At 46.7% G+C, this 19,420-nt stretch overlaps 1 protein-coding gene across 2 annotated transcripts in view; it reads left to right on the top strand.

Annotated features, from left to right (window-relative positions):
• Window positions 1-19,420, top strand: part of DOCK1 (dedicator of cytokinesis 1) — a 502,641-nt gene that overhangs the window by 47,020 nt on the left and 436,201 nt on the right. For both annotated transcript variants that reach the window (XM_084751055.1, XM_084751054.1), the window contains exons 2-5: window positions 5,056-5,139; window positions 10,780-10,820; window positions 14,176-14,231; window positions 17,649-17,745. In XM_084751055.1, the coding sequence (XP_084607181.1) occupies window positions 5,056-5,139; window positions 10,780-10,820; window positions 14,176-14,231; window positions 17,649-17,745 (278 nt within the window). The remainder of the gene's footprint in view (window positions 1-5,055; window positions 5,140-10,779; window positions 10,821-14,175; window positions 14,232-17,648; window positions 17,746-19,420) is intronic.

The following is a 19,420-nucleotide window of genomic DNA, read 5'->3' as shown; positions in this document are numbered from 1 at the left end:
GTGCTTCTCATCCTCCCCAGTCAAACTGTCACTCAACAGCACCTTCCCATGCCATCTTGCAGCTTCCAGCAGCCTCTCTCGTCTCTGTATTAATCTAGGGAGCTTCAGCACTTGTTGGTTGAGACGGTCTCCTTTCACTGAGTGTAATGTCCATGTTGCAAAACATGCTACAGTGTCCCTCCTTGTAAGGCTGAGCAGCAGCCCAGTGCTGTTGTAGATGGCTTTTACCTTCTGTTGATGGGCAGGTTTCTGGCCATCACACCTGTCTTTAGACTGCAGTAGATGGTGCATCCATAAACATGAGTGGTCTGCTTTTTACTACTTCTGGGTATTTATAAATTGTGTGCATGTGTACTTGGTATGTGCACATCCGGTATAGATCTCTGGCTATAGACATGTGTATACATTACAGGTCAGCATCATTCAGTCTTCTGTGGCAGACTAGCTGTTTTGCGTTCTTGTCGACACCATGTATAAAGGGTTGAGATTTTTCTCATTCACCAGAGACTTTGCTTTTTAGTAGAAGGATAGTGGCAATGCTGGTGGCGGGGAGGCAGTAGCTTCTTGTGGTATTTGAGTGATTGCCTGTGGTGAGCCTGGTGTTGGTGAACTTTTTGGCCTATAGTTTCATTGGAGCAACTTCTGTTCCAATCTTTTGTCCATTTTAAAAACCACTGTTGGTGTTGATTTTGAAGGCAGTTTTAAAAACAACTATTTAATTTGTGGAGAAGCACACATGTGCCACTGTGTGTGTGTGTGTGTTTATACATGCACACATGTGCATACATCATGTTTACATAGAGATCAGAGAACAGTTTGTAGGAGCTGATTCTCTCCTTCCACCATGTGCTTTCTGAGGCTTGAACTTAGGCCCTCAGGTTTGACAGTGAGCATCTTTACAAACTGAGCTGAGACAATGCATGTTATTAGATTTACAAATTTTTTTCTCTCATTCTGTGGTTCATTCTATAAATAATACCTTCTGATGTATTTTTAATTTTGGTGATATCCAACCTCTTGTATGATGCCTTTGGTTGTCTGTTTTGGTAGCTTATCTAAGAAGTCTTCTAGGCTCAACGTCATGTTTTCCCACAAGACTTTTGCAGTTTTTACTCTCACAGCATGTCTAGTTTGTTAACCTTTGTGATGCTCGGAGGATCCAGCTTTGTGGGTTATTTGATGTTGCCCTGGGTTATCTTGTTGTTCCCACTACCGTCTGTGGAAATCTGACCTCTGCCCGTGAGATGGTCCTGAGGCCTTGTTGACGTCACTTGTCCCGTGTACAGGGTTTCTCTTCTTGTCCCTTGGTCTGTGTGTTGGTGTCTATGCCTGTGCCGCACTGTTGCTGCGGCTCTGAAGTCAGAAGATGGGAGGCTTTGATCTTCTCTGTATCACATTTCAGCTATGCTGGGGTCTGAGTGATGGGGCTTCGGCAAAACCACACTGAGCTTCAGATTGCTTTGGCTGCCGCTGGCCTGCTGACAGCATGAAGTCTTCCTCTCCAAGACCGTGGTGTCTTAACTGCGGCTACCGGTCCATTTTGTTCCTGTCTCTTCAATTCTTTCTTCAGCATCTTGTCGTCTTCCAAGTGTAGCTGCCTTGTTCTCCCTTGGGTTAAATGTATCCCTGTTTCATTATTCTTGCTCTTTAAAAACTCATTATCAGTATGTGTATGCATGTACGTATGCATATGTGTGCACTCGTGCCCTGGCGCACACTCTGCGGTCTTGTATAGTCAGCTCTCTCCTCTGGTTCTCTCCCTCGTAAATCAAGTGCCTTTACTGACCGAGGCAGCTCACTGGCCCGCTTTTTAGCTTTATCTTTAAAAACGGCACTCTGAACAGTACCACTTCTGCCTGGCTCTCAGAATCTTGCATCCATTCATCCTCCTTCTTGTAGCATCCTTCCCTCCTTCCTCCCACCTGCTGTGCTAGGGGCATTAGAAACTCCCCTTAGGAAGGCACGGTTAGGTCTTTGAGGGACTCACAGTCAAGGGGAGGAGTCACTGGGAGAAGAAATGACTTTGGTGCTCCAGCTTTGCCTGAGACATTTGCCCTGTGGTCTCCTTCAGCTGTTTGACTTGGGGGGTAAATGTAGTGGTGTCTCCTTTTGAAGGGACAGTTTAGGAACTCCAGCCCACAACCCCCATGGGAACCGATGTGTTTGTCTCTCTCTTTGGCAGTGGGCTCCCATGGGCACTATCGCTACCGCTGCCTGTTGAGTCTTCCACGACCGTAGGGTTAATTTTCTTCTCTCCCAGTTGCTGTCCTTGAATGTGAGATTCAAAGGATGTATCCTGTGCTGGCTGACCCTTTTAATCCAGTATTTTCTGAATGGCCCAGTGTGGGAAAGGCTGTCCCATAGAGGCCAGGCTGTGGGGCTGACCCTTTCTGGGGCTGCAACTCTTCCTAGCCTCAAGACAGACTAGGTCAGCGTGGGCCAGAGGACTGGGCTAGGCTTGGGAACAGCTGAGTGGGACCACTGGCAGAGACCATGCAAGCACACAGTGTCCTTCAAGCTAGAGGACAGACCCTGTGGCAGCTAGGCCTGGAGGAGCCCAGACAGGAAAGAGCCCTGCCCCCCTCCTCCTAGGATGGCTTCTCTAGCCCCAAGAACATGCATACCCTTGAATACTTTTCCCATTGGAGACAAGACAAAGGGACTGAGATCTCAAACAGAGCAGCTAATTTTCACAGATTGACGTGAGGAAAGAATTTAATTATCTTTTAAGCCGCTGCTTGAAATCCTGATGTCATGTTTCAAGCATGTGTGGGACCCAGACAGAACTCTGAGCCAATTGATGGGGTGGTACCCTTCACCCTGGATGCTGTGAGGAGGCTTTCTACAAGGTGGGGGCCAGGTAGGGCATCTGTTCCTTAGACCCAAAGCAGAATGGCATTGACTTTATAAACCTCTAGCTCCTGGCTAGAGGATGCCAAGCCTTTAGCAAGAGGATGCCAAAGAGGAAGAAACCATCAAGGTTTTCTTTGGTGCTCCTGCAAACCACCCAAGAGAGGATACTTTATAAACGGCCTGTGTACCTTCAAAGCTAATATAGGCTGCCTTCCTCTAATGCAGCGGTTCTCACCGTGTGGGTCCCGACCCCCTTGGGAGTCGAATGATCCTTTCACAGGGGTCACCTATGACCTCCGGGAAACACAGATATTTATATTGCAGTTCATAACAGTAACATGCCTACAGTTATGAAGTAGCAACAGAAATAATTTTTTGTTGGCGGTGTCACTACAACACAAGAAACTGTCACAGCGTTGGGGATTCTGAGAACTACTGCTCTAAGGAGTCATGGTTTGGGGAGGCTCAGGGGGAGATAATTCGGTAAGGTCATGGGATGGCACAGCTTATAGAAGTCTCAGCAGCAAGGTATGCACTATGTATAGGAGAAAAAAAAGATGGGATTCACTTAGAATATGGACAAGGATGGGCTGTGTGGTATGGACAAGGGGCTTTTCTCAGTTGCAGGAACAGCTTATGCTGCTGAGTGTTTTAATTTACTGTTACTTTTGAGTTATTTAGTTGTCAGCATTAACTTGAGCCCAGGGTTGGGGCCAGTGCTGTGGTCCCGACTCACTAGCGGATTTGGGGCCCTGTGCCCACTCAGAGAGCTGTGTTTCCTTCACATATACAGCTGTGGGTCTGCGGGCTCATTTCCAAGTCACATTTATGGTTTTGGGGTTTGTGTATGAGGTTCTCACTCCGCTTTTCACTGCTTCTGAATAGGTAGGGTTCTTTGAGGGGGAACATTAAGAAAAAAAAACCATATGCATATGCTTCGTGTGTTCACACATGCCCAGATGTATTTACACTCGATGTGTTCATTTTACCGCATTTTTAGTCTGTCTGACTTGTCTTTTTTTTTTTTTTCCGGATCTCTAACTGAGTAGGCATGCTAGAAGGGATGCTGTTAACGGTGGTGGTATAAAAGCATTTATGGTTCCTAAAGGCTTAAGAATATGGCTGTGCCGAACTGGAGAAGCTCAGCATCCGCTCTGGGCTGCCTTTTTACCTGCTGCAGTTATCGCCTGTTAAAGAGTCACTATAAAATGCTAAATAAACTTAATAACTGCTAACAACCTACTTTGTCAGTTGGGGACACTTACGTTTTATGAATTTGGGGGAAATACTTGAGAAAATGGAATTTTCCGGGTATGTGTGTGCTGTGATGCTTGAGATGTTTTGTGAGCCCGTGCAAGTGCCCTCGCTTTGACTTTTTAGAAAGGACTCAGAAACTGAGCAATGCTCTTTGCAGAAAAAGCAAATCACCTCCCAGTACAATAAAGGGCTTCAGCGTCCACCAAACTCACTGTGGGCCAAGTGGTGCTAAGCATACCTGTCACCGTTGGCTTCAGCCATTACCTTCACACACCTGGAAAAGGGAACATCAGTTGAGGAGCAGTTTCCCTCGAAATGGCTTGAGGGTGTAGCTACTGAGGTGGGAGGGCCTAGCCCACTGTGGGCAGTACCATCCCTAGGCAGGTAGGCTGCAGGAGAAAGGCAGCTGAACACAGCACTAGCAAGGCAGTAAGCACCGCCTCTCCACGGCCTCTGCTTCCAGTTTCCTGTCTCCCGGTTCCCAGCGTTAGCCTTTGCTTTGGCTTCCCTCAAGGATGGGCTGCAGTGTACAACTAAAATAGACACTTTCCCATATGCATTGCTTTTGGTCAGTGTTTTATCACAGCCACAGAAGAACAAACTAAGCATGGGCTTTTGGGGGGGGCGGGTCCTGGGTTTCTTTGTGGAGTGTGGGATACATTTTGGAAATTAGGGGTGAGGGTTGCACAGCATTGTGAATGTAACTGAAGCCCCGAAACGCATATTTTAAAAAATCACATCCCCTTCCTGCAATAAAGAAAAGTGTTGCTTGGAATTAGAAAGAGTTAAGAATGCCCTCGTATTTAAGACATTCCCCTTTTCCCCTTTTGTGTCCGGAAGCAAAGGCTGCCTGTGTGAGGGTATCAAGACTGAATAATATATCCTAATGTTGAAAATAATCATTTCTGCTTGTGCTAATGCATATTCCCACCTCTTCTTCAACAGCTTTTTATAACTATGACGCGAGGGGAGCAGACGAACTGTCCTTACAAATAGGAGACACCGTGCACATTCTAGAAACTTATGAAGGTAAGTGTCGCCAGATGAGGAGGCTCCAGGGCCTTCTCAGGCAAAGTGTTTCCCTGACAGGGTGCTTTTCTCAGGCTGCTTTCCCCACAGATGGATGGTTTTCCAGGCAAAGGTTGGTGGGGCAACTCTTTGTGGAATTCATTGAGGCTTTGTTAAGATCAACTTACAACTACACATTATATTTTTAACCATTACACCTTTCTCCTGGGCTCATTGTTCTGCATAGATGCGCAAATCAGGTTTTTGTTGTTGTTGTTGTTGTTATTTTTTCAAGACATGGTTTCTCTGTGTAGAGATCTGCCTGCCTCTGCCTCTGCTGGGATTAAAGGTGTGCACCACCACTGCCTGGCTACGTGTATAAATCTTGACCGAAACTGACGTCTTGGTGAGAAGCAGATTTGGGGTAGGTTCAGTCTGCTGATCTGACGTGTGCGATGAGTGTTTTGAGTTGTCGGTTTGTGTTTTGGTTGTTGCTGTTAAGTTTTCACTTTGATTTGTTAACAGCATGTCTCATGGGGGAACGGCAGTTGCCATGCCTTATTTGTTGCCTTTTTTTCTATGTCGGTGACCCCCATTTTCTTTGGGGTGAGCAGGTCACCAGTTCTATGGGATACGGTTCAGGGGAGCAATTGTGGCTTCTCTGATGCCATTCATGGGTAGTTAACACCATTTGAGCCTCGCTGTGGTTACTGCTGCGGAGAGGAGCGGCAGTGGCACTGATGGGCTTGCTTTGTTTCTTTATTTCCTTCTCTTTCCTTTAGGCATTGCTCTCATCCAGAGTCTCTTTAAGGTTGGTGTTTCTGTGTCACTACCTTCCTTTTCTGCCTGAAAAGATGATTCCTAAGCAGTGTCTAAGTCAGAGGAACTGATTTAAATAACCAAATTGCTTTTAGATCGGGTTCAGTGAAAGTCTTACAAGTGGGAGAGGAAATTGTAGACATCTCATAGTAACCAACAAATTGAACTTCCAGAGAGGTCTTTACACTCCGCTTTGCACAGGAGTGAGCTGCGCTCCGTTCCTGCCAGCCAGGCAAGTAGGGGCTGGCTCCTGAGTCCCTCAGAGACACTGCAGAGAGGCAGAACTCTATTAAAAATCCATGGCTTGGCCCCCTTATTTCTCCATCTGATGCGGGCACACTTAGAACTCTGTTCTATTTGCACCGTTTACTCTTGAAAATGTATGGCTGTTGGGGGGGGAGTCAGCTTTATTGGCATATTCCTGGAAGCAGCTGTAGCTTGGCAAAAAGGAGCCCTTAAGCGAATGAGTGGCTGGCTGGCTGTGATGGGCGCCGTCTGCTTGTTTTCAGTTTTGACAGCTGACAGTTGGATTTCCTTATCTGCTCTCAGTACACATTGCCAGTGGCTTCGAGGAAGCAGAGAGAAATTAAGTCGAGGCGAAGGATCAGGCATCTATCTCATCTCAGACACTTTTTCTGATCTGTAGGAAAATGCTCCAATAGTTTTTCTTCTTCTTCTTCCTCTTTTTTTTTAATTGCCCCCAGTCACTCGAATGTGGGATTCCTGGGTCATTGACTCTGTGCAGTGGGGGTCTTTCCTGAATTGTTAATGATTTCCTGGGGCGTCTGGGTGTGCAGAGACTGCTTTACTTCAGGAGGAGACTGTCCCCTTTCAGCAGAGCCATCCTTAGTCAGGGCAATGGGCCTTGCTCGACACTAAGGTCACAATAATCTGCTAGTGGCTTTGGTTTCCAGTCTGACATCACGATGAGTTTTCAGCCAGGGTTAATTTGCAGTCCAGTCTTGGTTCTCAAACCACTGCAGTCTTTACAAAAGATTCCTTAATGTAAAATGCATTTCCTTTCCTGGACAGCTAGTTTCTTGGTAGAGTCTGGGCTGAGAAATACATTAACTGCATCTTCCGGAAACTGGGTGACTTTATCATCAAATAAGGACACCGCTGCCAATGTGTCCCCGCCAGTGCCTGTGCTCTGGCTTCGGCTTGTGGCTTGTCTACTCTCTCTCTCTCTCTCTCTCTCTCTCTCTCTCTCTATCTCTCCTTTCTGTTTATCAATCTTCATTTTCTTCCTCTTTGTGGTCCAGGATATCACTATATAGGATGCTGCAAAAATTATAACTTCTACTTAGGTTTGAATCCCTAACCCCCACACTTAAGGGTCTGGTGCTTTAACAGCTGAGCCACCTGAGGCCTCTACAAACTGTAACTTCTAAATGATCACTCTGTCTCCCTGTGCCCGGCTGTGGGCTGGATTGCTCCTTTCCCTCCTCCTCCCAACTCTCCTTTGCCTTTTAAGATGATTAGTCTTTACTGCGTGCAGTTCAAAGACCACGTTTCCCTTCAAGTTGTGGTTAATTGCTCTCTGAGGCTGGCGGAGGTGGAGGGTGGCTAACTGCAGCCCATAGGCCATGTGCAGGTGAGGGCAGCTACGAGTGCAGCCCAACATAAAACCATAAGCTTAGTTAAGACATTGTGAGATCTCTCTCCCTCTCTCTTTAGTTGTAAAAGCTTGAATGCTCTTAGCAACAACATTGTTAAAAGATTAGATAGGCCTGATAGAGCCAAGAAAAGTACCTACCTTCAGGGCACGCCACTGTGGAGGGAGGCAGACTTTCCAATGGCCACTCAGTGCAGACCTCACCTTTAATTCATGTCCAGTATTGAGGGCCAACCAGCCACATGTGCACACAAGTCCCAGGTGTGTAGGAACTGACTCTGGCACTAAGTTTCCCCAGGGCTGGATGCTGTTCCAGGGGGAAGATGGAGGCATTGTACAAAGGTTAAGAAATCATCTTTTTGATGTGGCTGTCACAACTAGCCCTGATTACTTCAGACTTTTAAGTGATAATGATGTAGTCTTCCAAAATGGTTGGCCCACTTCCTGGGCTGGCCTGCGGCCTCCTTGAGCTCAGGACTGTATTTCTGCTAGGTTTGCCTGTTTTCCCAGCGGGTGTCTCTTTTTTGTATGGCTGAGTTGTTTACAGAGAGGGCAGCAGCAAACCCTGCCTGGGAGAAGTTCTGAAGTGTCATCTGTTAGCTGATTACCCGCCAGCTCAGCCTCGTCCCTCTCATACCCATCTTGTCCCATCCCTTTATTCCCATGGTGACACCCTCCTCTTCACACTAAACTCCCTAGCACACAGCACTCAGGGCGGCTCAGCCCTGATTGTCTTAGGCACTTTGTGGGTCACGAGCAAAGGCTGTGTCTGTAATTGGTGTGCGTGGGAAGGTTCTGGCGACAAGTGAATGGGCCCCGCTTGATGAAGCAGTAATTCGCGCAGAACATGCCGGGAAGTGCTTAGCTTAGAAATCCCATTTCAAAAGAAACTCCCAGCTAGCTACGACATGTCAAAGATTCCTCTTTGGACCCCCATAACTCAGCCCCTCCAAATAATAAAAACACCAACCCCCCCACCCCCACCAAACCAAGCCACAAGAAACCCAAAACAAAATAAAACAAACAAACAAACAAACAAACAAACACAACCAAGCCTCTTTTCTTGTGCCCTGGGCTCTTGCTCTGTGCGTGTTGTGTGTGTTTTTACCTCAGATGAGTGTGCTGCAGCTCTCCTGTGCCTCACTGGCTCCCCTCTTTGTGTTGCCTTCCTCTTTTGTCTGAATCTCTTTAGTTTTGGGCTCTGTCTGCCCCGTGGACACTGCCTCATGTTCCGCAAACAGTAATGGGAGCTCAGGTGGTCTCAGCTCTCATCTCCAGGATTCTGCTGCCAGGAACATCTTGTGTCTGTCCTGCTGTGAAGGGGCACAGCTGTCTTTAAGGCTGTTTCCCTAGAATAGGTTGCTGGCACCAAGTATAGGGTTTCCGGCTTTTTGGGGGGAGTGCGGGAGTGGTTGGCTGATGTGATCACCGGTAGCTGCTGTCACACTCTGAATGCTGAGCCTGGGCTGACATGTCTTGAATCCTCTGATATGCACCCCACTTTTGTTTTGGGGCAGTGGTCGGAAGGTGTTTAGTTTTTACTTCATTGATTAGTAATATGTTTGGCTTCTCTTCACACATGTGTGAATCATTTCTGTAGTTTGATCCTTTCTTACATTTGGTTGCTGAACCCCCTCTCCTCCTCTGCCCCTGCCCCCCTATCCCCTGCTGTGGTCTTTCTTTGATATTCTAGGACATCAGTCCCTTTGTCAGTTTCAGAAAAAAAAGGGACATAGTAATGCTGACTGTGTGGGAAGGACATTGCAGTTGTATAAAAGACCCTCCTTTTAGACTGAGCTGTACGGTCTTTGAATAACTCATTAGATTATTACCCCATTTGCCTGGAGTCTATAATGCTGTAACTTGTGGGCACTGACTCCAGGCTAGGCTAGCTGACAGCTCTGAACTGACAGTGGCTATCAGGAGATCATCCTTCAGACATTTGACATTAGGACACTTGACGTTTGGAACAGGCTATATCCCTACTCAGTGTGTTTGGTCCTCATGTTAAGAGAGCAGAGTGGGTTCATTTGGACCTTTCAAGATTCCTGGAGTTCTTGTTCCCTTTTCTGGATGTCTCTTTCTACTTCCCACTTGAGGCTTTTATTCATGTCAGCAGCATCACTTCTGGTTCATAGCCACTTTCTTCATGACTACTTTCAGAGAGGGCCGAGGGACCCACTGCTGCCTTGTGGTCTCCCTCCCTCCCTCCCTCCGCTCCCTCTTTCCCTCCCTCCTTTCTTCCTCCCTTTCTTTCTTTCTCCATAGCTTGCTCTTGTGGGTCTCTTTAGTCTCTAGGGTCTGGGGTCCAAGAGTGGATAAAACCCCATGTTGTTGACTCTCTCGGAATTTGCTCAGCTCACTTCTAAGTGCTACCTGATGCTCTGCAGGGTCCTTTTGTTCCTGTGGGAGTTACGGGATGTCTTTGAGCTGCTGAGTTGCTATCTGGAAGCCAGATGGCCAGGACGCATCTTATACTCTTTGTAAGAATATATCTATCTGATTTCTTGACCTGATGATATTGTGAGGAGACAGGTTCACTCGTGGCCATGGGCCTCTTGACATTTTTAGGGATGCCTTTTTGCAGCTAACCTTGATAGAGGTAGCATTGATGATGTTCGGTCGGCTACGAAGGGCTCTTTCATTCAGCACTTGATGTGAATGAGCATTTAGCGTTTCTCTCCTTCCACGGCCCACTTTCCTTCTCTTACAACATGGAAGGGATAGGAAGTTGGAGTCAGGCCAATGCCTAAGGGGGCAGGGGTCTGTAAGTGCTTGGCCCTGGTGCTTCCTTGCCACAGAAGTACTTTGTGAGACTACGGCTGGCCCAGGGCAGAGCCTGGTAGAGGGAGGAAGTGGACTCTCAATGGGTTTTCTGTTGGGCAGCCTTTGATGATCTGAGGCTCTGGAAGTTGCCCTTGGAGGGACCTGGAGCCGGATCTACAGAGGGAGGGGTAGGGAAGTGCGTACATAGGATCCGGCTAAGGACTACGCCTCTTGTGGAGCTTAACTTCAGAGTTTTGATGGGGCACTGATGAGGCTGAGAGAGACGAAGTGGGGAGGTCTCCATGTGCAGGAAATGAGCTGTGCTCTGTGGGACTTCTCCATGGCCTTAGGATGCTTGTCTTCCTCCAGTCTGTAGGACAGTGACTTCTGCACACCTGGAAGTTTTGCTTGGACAATACTGCGTCTCCTGTATTAACCTCTTCAATTCTGTGTCTGTTTAGGGTGGTACAGAGGCTACACCTTAAGAAAAAAGTCTAAGAAGGTAAGTCCTTTCCATTAAACATGTGTCGCCATAAATCAAACTGCGAGAGGAAATCAGTTCCATCTTATTTACATCTAAGGATGATACTTACATATCTCTTTCTTGAAATTTAACAAATATGTGGACTAAGATTAAAAATGACCTTGAGTTGGCTTCATTTGGGTAACAAATGTCTACAGAACTCATAGCATCGTGATGCATATCTATAGCCTCAGTATTAGGCTAGCCTGGTCTCCCTAGTGAGACCCTGTCCCTATGAAAGGCATTTTAGCTAAGTGGTTAGTTCCAGTAGTGAATTGTTAACTTGTGATGTGGTAGTGACTTCTGCTCGTGAAAAGGAGAATTCTTTCTGTCCTGATAGAATTTTGCATCTTGAGCCACTGTGTATAGCTGTGAACTCAGCTTAACGATTTCAGGAAAGTAAAATGCTGCAAACTGTTTTCAATTTCATATTATCTTTGACAAATTAACAAATTTGCAAAGCTCACACATGGCCATTTCCCGTTTGCCTTATGGCGGTTTTCAGACTGGCTTAGTCAAGTTGAAAAGAAGAAAAAAAAATCCGATTTTCTAGGGTGACCTGCATGTGTGGTTCTTTGAATATCCAAAACAAGAACATGCTATTGCTCCTCAGATGTTGTGGAGGGCACTCCCATCCACAAGGGCATGTGGCTTTGACATTCTTAGCTTCACAGAACCTAATTATGGCTCTTCTCTCTCACTCTGCAGTGATACAGTACTGCGCTAATGCCCATGCTAAGCTGTGGTTAGTCTGTCCGTGTTAACTTGGACGTTTTAATATCTGATTGTGTTTGACAGGTGGCTATTTAGCTTCTCAGAATTGGCTTCTCATTACCTCTGTCTCTGTATCCAACTGGACTCTCTGTTGTGATCTCGAGTCTGTAATAGGGCTTTGGAAGCCCGGAGACTTCCATGCCAGGGCCTCCCTGTTCTGCATCCTCAGAGGCCTTTGGCAGCCGAACTAGAGCTCCATGAAGCCGTGAAGCTGCCCATCCATTTACAGAATTTCACTCGGCAAGTGTCCAGGTTGGGGGAGCCACGGTTGAAGATCTCAGGAGGCAAGAGCTTAGAAGTATTAGGGTTTCTCAGGGGCAAGAGTGCTTGCTCCCAAGGACCTGAGCACTATGCCCCAATATTAAAAGCCTTATAATCTGGGTGGTGGTACCTATTTGTAGTTGTAGCACTGGCTGGAGGTTATCTGGGGCTCATTGGCCAGCCAGACTAGTCTAATTGATGAGCTCCGGGTGGTAGTGAGAGACCCTGTCTCAAAAAACAATGGTGGATGACTCCTGAGGAATAGCACCTGAGGCTGGCCTCCACATGCATGCGCATGTACATACACAGGCACCTGCCTCCAGAGACTTCCCCTCCCTAGTTCGTTATTGCATAGGACAAAGCTGCTGTGAGGAGCACATACCCAGGATGGCCACTCAGCTTTCTTGATGCTTACTCGTTGTCTGGCATTCTCATCATCCCCGTCTTGGGCCCTCTCCCATTATTCAAGACCAGGGATTCTCAACCTTCCTAATGCTGCAACCCCCCCCTCCTTTTTTTTTTTTTTTTAAGATTTATTTATTGTATATGAGTGCTTTATACAGGTCTACCTTATATTGCGGTGACCCTCAACCATAAAAATTATTTTCATTCCTACTTCCTAAGTGTAATTTTGCTGTTGCTATGAGTTGTAATGTAAATATCTCATATGCAGGTTATCTGATATGTGACCTCAGAGAGGTCGTGACCCATAGGTTGAGGACCACTTTTCTAGTGCTTTGGAACCTCAGAATTTTCTGCCTGGCGCCAGGATACCCAGGCCTTCCACCTTATGAAGCCCTAACGCTGCAAAAGGGTGCAGTTATTTTCCGCCTGAGATCCCCATTGGCAGATGAGGAAATCAAAGCCTTGCAGAGGCTGTAGTTTGCTTGTCCTGCGTGAGCATCATTTGTCTAGATTTTCGCAGAGTATAGTGTAGTTGGGCTGAGCAGTGCCTCATTTCAAACCTCCAGGCATGTCTCGTCTCATCCAGTCCTAATTCCTTCCTAGGCTTTGTGATGTTGAATGCTGAGGCTGAGAGATTTCTGTCTGTGGACTTGGCCGGGCTGGAGTGGCTTGTGTGCTGTTTTACCTGCTTCCAAACCCGCACCTATTGGCATGACAGAGAAGCTACACATGCCATGTGCATCTGCAGGCCTTTCTGGGATATGAATGTGTCTTGGCACCTGGGTCCTGGGTTGAACAACCTGGTCCATCTGATCGCTCAGTCTGGACTTGATGCTTGCCTCCTTCCCTTGGTGTAATAGTATTTGTTTGTGTGAAATCTGTTCGCTTTGTGGGTGGACAGGACAAGCAGGTAGTATCCGCTAGCTACGTTCAGCCCTCTCTGAGTTCCGTTTCCTTCCAAGCACGATTGGCAATTTGCTTTCTGGGTGTCCAGTGTTGTCCCTTCTTGTTAGATGTCTCCAAGCTGAAACTCCTCCCACCCCCTCACGGTAGGTTACCCTGTAGTACCAGAGCACTAACTGAATTTCTTCTATGTGGTCTCTGGCTTGTGGTGCCTAAGCTCATGGGAGTCTCAGGCTTGTGCTGCCCTCAGTCCCATGAACCAGTTCTTGATAAGTTAATCCTTCCTCTTTCCAGACAATGTCTGACACTGAGTTTCTTCTCAAGAGACTGGCTCCTTTAAGGAGGGCTCTGTTGGGCCACATGTCTACATACATACATACATACATACACATGTGTTTACACTGCACACAAGAGACTCAGGGGATGGTAGAAACATAAGCTAGCGTGTTTCCTCAGCATCTCTGCAGATGGGTTGATTTCATTCCGTCTTCTGGTTTTATACCATTGTCCACTCCATGTGGAGGCTGATGAGGAAGGCCCCAGGGCCGTCCACTCAGCAGTCAGTGGACAGGTGACAATCAATGGGTTAGACCAACTTCTGTCATTTTGTAAGGGGAGGTCTTTCAGATCCCATCATCAGAATTGGTTTCTGGTGTCTGACTTGTGGGTGTGCCAGTGTTGAGGTCAGTCGTGAGGAGGAGGGGCAACTTACGGAGGGAAGGAACATTTTCTTGGGCCTTTGTGAGACTGTCGCTCTGCAAACATGTTGTCTCTGTTTTTTGCTAAGACATCTGCACAGTCTGAAATACAAGCTGATTGGGACGTTCTCTTTTGTGCCTCGTGTTTCCTCTGTTGTGTTGCATGCAATGCTTACACTTGCAAAATTAATGGCGACCCAACCCCTATACACTCATTTTGGGGCGGGGGGTATTGTTTGATTTGCAATCAGTATTCACACTGATAGTGAAAACTCTTTTTCTCTCCCTCAAAGGGTATATTTCCTGCTTCATATATTCATCTTAAAGAAGCCATCGTTGAAGGAAAAGGGTGAGTTTCTTCCTGATATTTAAATGAAGAATTGAATGATTTATGTGTGGCATTGCTGCCAACCATGTGGTAGGGTAATGCAGGGGTTAAGGTAGTAACAGTGGGGTGGCAGAGATGGATCATTGGCTAAGAACATGTCGTCTTTTCGCAGAGGACTCAAGTTCGGTTTCCAGCAGCCATATCTGGTGGCTCACAACTACCTGTAACTCCAGAAAGGGCTCTTGGACTCATGTGTACACACACACACACACACACACACACACACACACACAGACACAGTTAGAGATTGTAAAATTAATTCACTATAAAAGATGATAGCTGTGTTTCACCATGATGGTTTCAGAGAACCAAGGGACTTGAGTTCAAGTTCAGTGCCTCAGCTGTCGTCATCCCTTAGAAACTGAGGTCCATTTGGGGAAGTGTGGGCCTCATTCAGGAGCTTCCTCATTTGATGGTGACCACCCTAGACCCTCAGCTGAGTCTTTTCTGAGTACCCCCCCCCCCCCCCCCCGCCCCTGCTCCCGGAATCTTAGGGTGTGATAAAGCTTAGCGGGAATGAAGTGCCGTGAACCCGGGACCTGTGTGAATCCGTGTGCCAGCCCATTGCGATGTGTAGCTCCTGGAGGTCATTAGGCTAATGGGTGAGGTCCTTAAAAGGACATTCGTAGAACAGGAACCCGTGCCAGGTGTGAACTGGAGGAGACAACATTCAAATGTTTTCTTTTTTTGGTCTCTGCTTCATCTTCACACTCCGTTAAATATGTAAATTATAAAATTACTAATCATATGATTACTGCATAATGACATCTCTCTGGCTGATTACAAAATTGCCTTTCCGAGCACTGGAGCACTGTACTTTTAACATATGAAAAGGATGGCTTGGGTTCCTGCACTTCCCCAGCGCGTAATTAGAGGGAAGGGAATAATTTAGAGGCATGGATGGTGCTGACCCGCAAGATGGCATTTGTTCAGACAGATAAAATGTTTTGTATGCAAAATTCTAAAAAGGAAGACAAAGAAAGTTGAGAAAGTTCTGTCTTATGACGGGAATAATTGTAAGTGTATGTTTAATGTGCTTTTATGTGCCAGGGTCAAAATCTTTATATAAGTTTGGCTTGTAGAGCAATAATAATTTTTCCAAAGCCTTTTGAAGTGTATAAATAGGTGTGTGTGTGTGTGTGTGTGTGTGTGTGTGTGTGTGTGTGTGTGTGTGTATGTGAATATGGAACTTCCTGGATCCTGCCGCAGGTAGGCAAGGCCTGTTGGTCTTCTTGGGTCAGGTTTTGGGTAGAGCACCAAGAACAGTGTGAGAAGATCAGTGCACAGGTGTCCTGACTAGGCTTTTGGCTGTTAGCCTTTGTTTACCACACCTGTTTCTGACCCTGACCCTGACCTTTGCTCCCACTCCACCTGGCCACTCAGCTGTTCCTCCTCGTGAGGTTCTTCTCCCCAATGACCTGGCAAGTGACGACCACCCTTTGTTTCTTCTGGATGCTGCAGACATCTGCCCTCGTTTCTGCTGGTCCTTCCTCTTGTCCAGTGCTGAGTCAGCCAATACTTTACTTCATTCTAGCTGTTTTCTGACCTATTATCATATTGTATTCATTCATATTTTATCTCCTCTCATCCCCTCCCTCCCCCATATTACCTCTTCTTTCTCTCATGATTTTTCTCCTTTTTGCTCCCTCTCAATTCTGGCTGTATCGCTTCCTTCTTTCTCCTTCCATGCTGGTGACTATGATACTGTGATTTTTTTAATGTGTGTGTGTGTGTGTGTGTGTGTGTGTGTATATATATATATATATATATATATATATATATATATATATATATTTAAGGATTCTGAATATTCTATCTGCATTGTACACCTGCATGCCAGAGGAGGGCATCAGATCACATTATAGATGGTTATGAGCCACCATGTGGGTGCTGGGAATTGAACTCAGGACCCCTGGAAGATCAACCAATGCTCTTAACCTCTGAGCCATCTCTCTAGCCCCTGATTTTTATATTTTGTCATAACAAATCAATTCCTGTTTTGTCCCCTCCTCTCTGCTGACACGCACTGCTGCCTGCAGCAATGGCTACCATCGGCCACTGTTTTCTGTGAAGCCCATGTAGGCATTGGCTAAGCATAGAACACACAACAAGAACAGGGCCTGGAGCCTCAGCAGGAGGGTCAGGAGTTCATGTAATGCATACGACATGGGCTACATGTCACTCTGTCTCAACCTTAACGCCCCGCCCTCCCCTCCAGCCCTTTCTTCACCAGAGTCCCTGTTGCTGCCTCAGAGCCTGCTCTACCCCGTTTACTCTTTTAGAGAATTCTTTCAAACTGATAATTAAAACTGGGGTGTGCTGATGGTGTCTAATGTACGCATACATCACAGAGGGGCAGGTCGAGCTAGTTCCTTCCAGTTCTTATGGGAGGCTACCTTCTGGTCACACTCTTCTGTCTGTGGTAAGAGCACTTGATTCTAGTGTGTTGTTAGTGACACCAGTCACCATGTTGGACGGTACAACTCTTGGATCCATTCTCTCTGTTTAATGTTGTGTCTTTCTCCAGCCTGTGCTGCTTGCACAGCTGCTGATGCACAGAGCCAGGACTCTTTCCCTCCATCCCATGTTCTCACAGCAGTTGGCCTGGTGTTTGGTGGGGTAGTACCATCCTCCCCCTTCCGGGCCTTGTGACTCCCTCACACTTAAGTGATGCTCAGGTGGGACTTTCCCTCCACCGGATGGTCTTGCCCATGGCTAAGTGGGCATTGTTGTCTGTACCTTCCTGACTTCTGCTAAATACCAATGGTGTGATTTTTAGAACCGGGAAACAAAACCCACAAAGCAGTGCATATGTCGATGAAGGGTTAAAGCCAAGTCAAGGGTTAACGCTTCCGGGGTAGAAGGAAATGGTCTGTGGGTAGTCGTGGCTGGGACTGGATAGAATCCTCGTGAGCTCTTGAAAGCTGCACCTTAGTCACTTCTGAGCAAGAATAGTTGCTCCCTCCATCATCAGATAATGAGTTTTATAATCTTAACTCAAACCTGTGCCTTTTAATGCACACACCGGCTGGGAGTGTTTATGTCACTCAGAGATAGAGTGATATTCTGAATATACTTTCCTTTTCCCTGCCCGTGGCATTCTGAAGACTTTCAGTGGCTAGTCTTTCTCTTCGTCATCTTACCCCAACACAGGAGGCGCAAGGCTTACGGGCAGGGAGATACGTGGTCATCGCATGCTCTGTACAAAGAACTTGTCATCCGCAGGTGTGCGTACTCACACGAGTGTGAACATCCTTGCGTTTGTGCGTTCTCTCCATTTGCTTAACCGTTGAGCTTTGTAGTCCCTGTAGAGACTCAGTCAGGTGCAGCTCACAATAAAGCCACAGAATCAGCTACTCTCTACTTCTTTCACCCCAGGCAACATGAAACTGTCATCCCGGGGGACCTCCCCCTTATACAGGAAGTTACCACAACGCTGCGAGAGTGGTCTACCATCTGGAGGCAACTTTATGTGGTAAGAAAATGGGACCCTCAGTTAAAGCCTAAGATAGAGAACGGTGCTTCTGGTTCCTGTCCCCACATATAGGTTCCCCTCCCTGGGAACCTGGAAAGGAGCACCTCTGAGGCAGGGCTTTGCTTTTCAAGGACAGAGCAAGCCATATGGTCATTGTTCTGGCTACTGCTGGTGGCCCTGTGTGGCCTTTGACCCTTGTCTTGGCATGCAGCTTGCTCATTGCATTGAGTAAACTGAACTAAAATGGACGGTGGCCTTGGCTCCCTCTTGCTTTGCGTTGGTCAAAGGGAATGTGGCCGCCGTTGGCCTTTGAAGGACCTGGCAGTTTGTGCTGACATCGCTTCTGAGTGTATGTTTTGATCATGAAAGTTAAAATCTCCTTTTGCCTAGAAATCACTTAGTTTGGGAGACTTCGTAGATGGTTACTACTAATTATTTATTTTATCTCTGTCACTGACTACCTGTAAGTGATGGGTGTTATGGTCGGAGGAATATGAGAGTCTTGATGAATTGTGTCCGAGGCAGGGTGGGGAGCATTTCACATCCTGGCTCTGTGAGCAGTTGTCCGGTCCTTATTATGCAGAGATGTCGGAGCTCTGACATCTTCCATTTCATTTCCCCTTGGGGCATTTCTTCACACATAAATCCATATTTGCAGAAGATTACCTTTTGTTAAGCCCGTATTTCTATTCAGAGTGTTGATTTCTCATATGCTAATGTTATTATCACCGAGCAAGGGCCCTGGAAGGAAGTCAGTGCGTTAATTTCTTGGGAGCATAGAAAACTTCCTAAAGTCTCCACAGCTGTTCGCTGGGCAGGCTTGTTTTTGATTATACAGTGGTTTCCTATAAATGCGCGGTAATAAGCACTTGCGGTAATTGTTCATCAAACGTACTCGCAAACCTAAAAGCGTGAAGTTAGCCATGAATGTTTTGTGTAAATCTGAGCAATTTCATAGTCGGTATTTCATGTTCAACGTAGCAATTTTTAAACAAAAATATGATAACACAACAAACAGGAGTTTCCACGGACTAATACATTGAGTGGACAGCATCAGGCTCCCTGTCGTAGAGTCAGCATTTCTAAACATCACCTGGTTCCTTTATTCATTCATTCATTCATTCATTTTATTTATTTAAGTAATTTATTCAGATTACATCTCATTTGTTATCCCCTCACTTGTATCTTCCCATTCCCCCTTCCCTCCCTCTTTCACCCTATTGTCCTCCCTTAGACCTGTGACAGAAGGGGACCTCTTCCCTGACCATATGAGCACAGCCTATCAGGTCTCATCCTGGTAGCCTGCTTACCCTTCCTCTGAGTGCCAACAGGCCACATCTCCACCAAGGGGAAGTGGTCAAATAGGGGGCACCAGAGTTCATGTCAGAGTCAGTCACCGCTCTCCATACAACTGTGGAGAATGTGTTGACCGTTGGCTAGATCTGAATAGGGGTTCTAGGTTTACGGCGTGCATTGTCCTTGGTTGATACAGTAGTTTGAGCAGTCCCCGCAGGTCCAGATCAGTCAGCCTTGATGGACTTCTTATAGGTTTCTGGGACTCTCTGGATCCTTCTATTTCCCCATTCTTCCATACCTTTCTCACCTGGAGTCCCAGTAGGAAGTCCCAGGATCTATCCCAATCTCCTGCTAAGTGAAGACTTCAGGGGACATCCCT

Source organism: Acomys minous (assembly GCF_964271855.1).
Source record: "Acomys minous genome assembly, chromosome: 2".
In the NCBI taxonomy this organism is placed as follows: Eukaryota; Metazoa; Chordata; class Mammalia; order Rodentia; family Muridae; genus Acomys; species Acomys minous.
The sequence above is the reverse complement of the archived record's forward strand: the minus strand, read 5'-3'. Positions and strand labels throughout refer to the sequence as shown.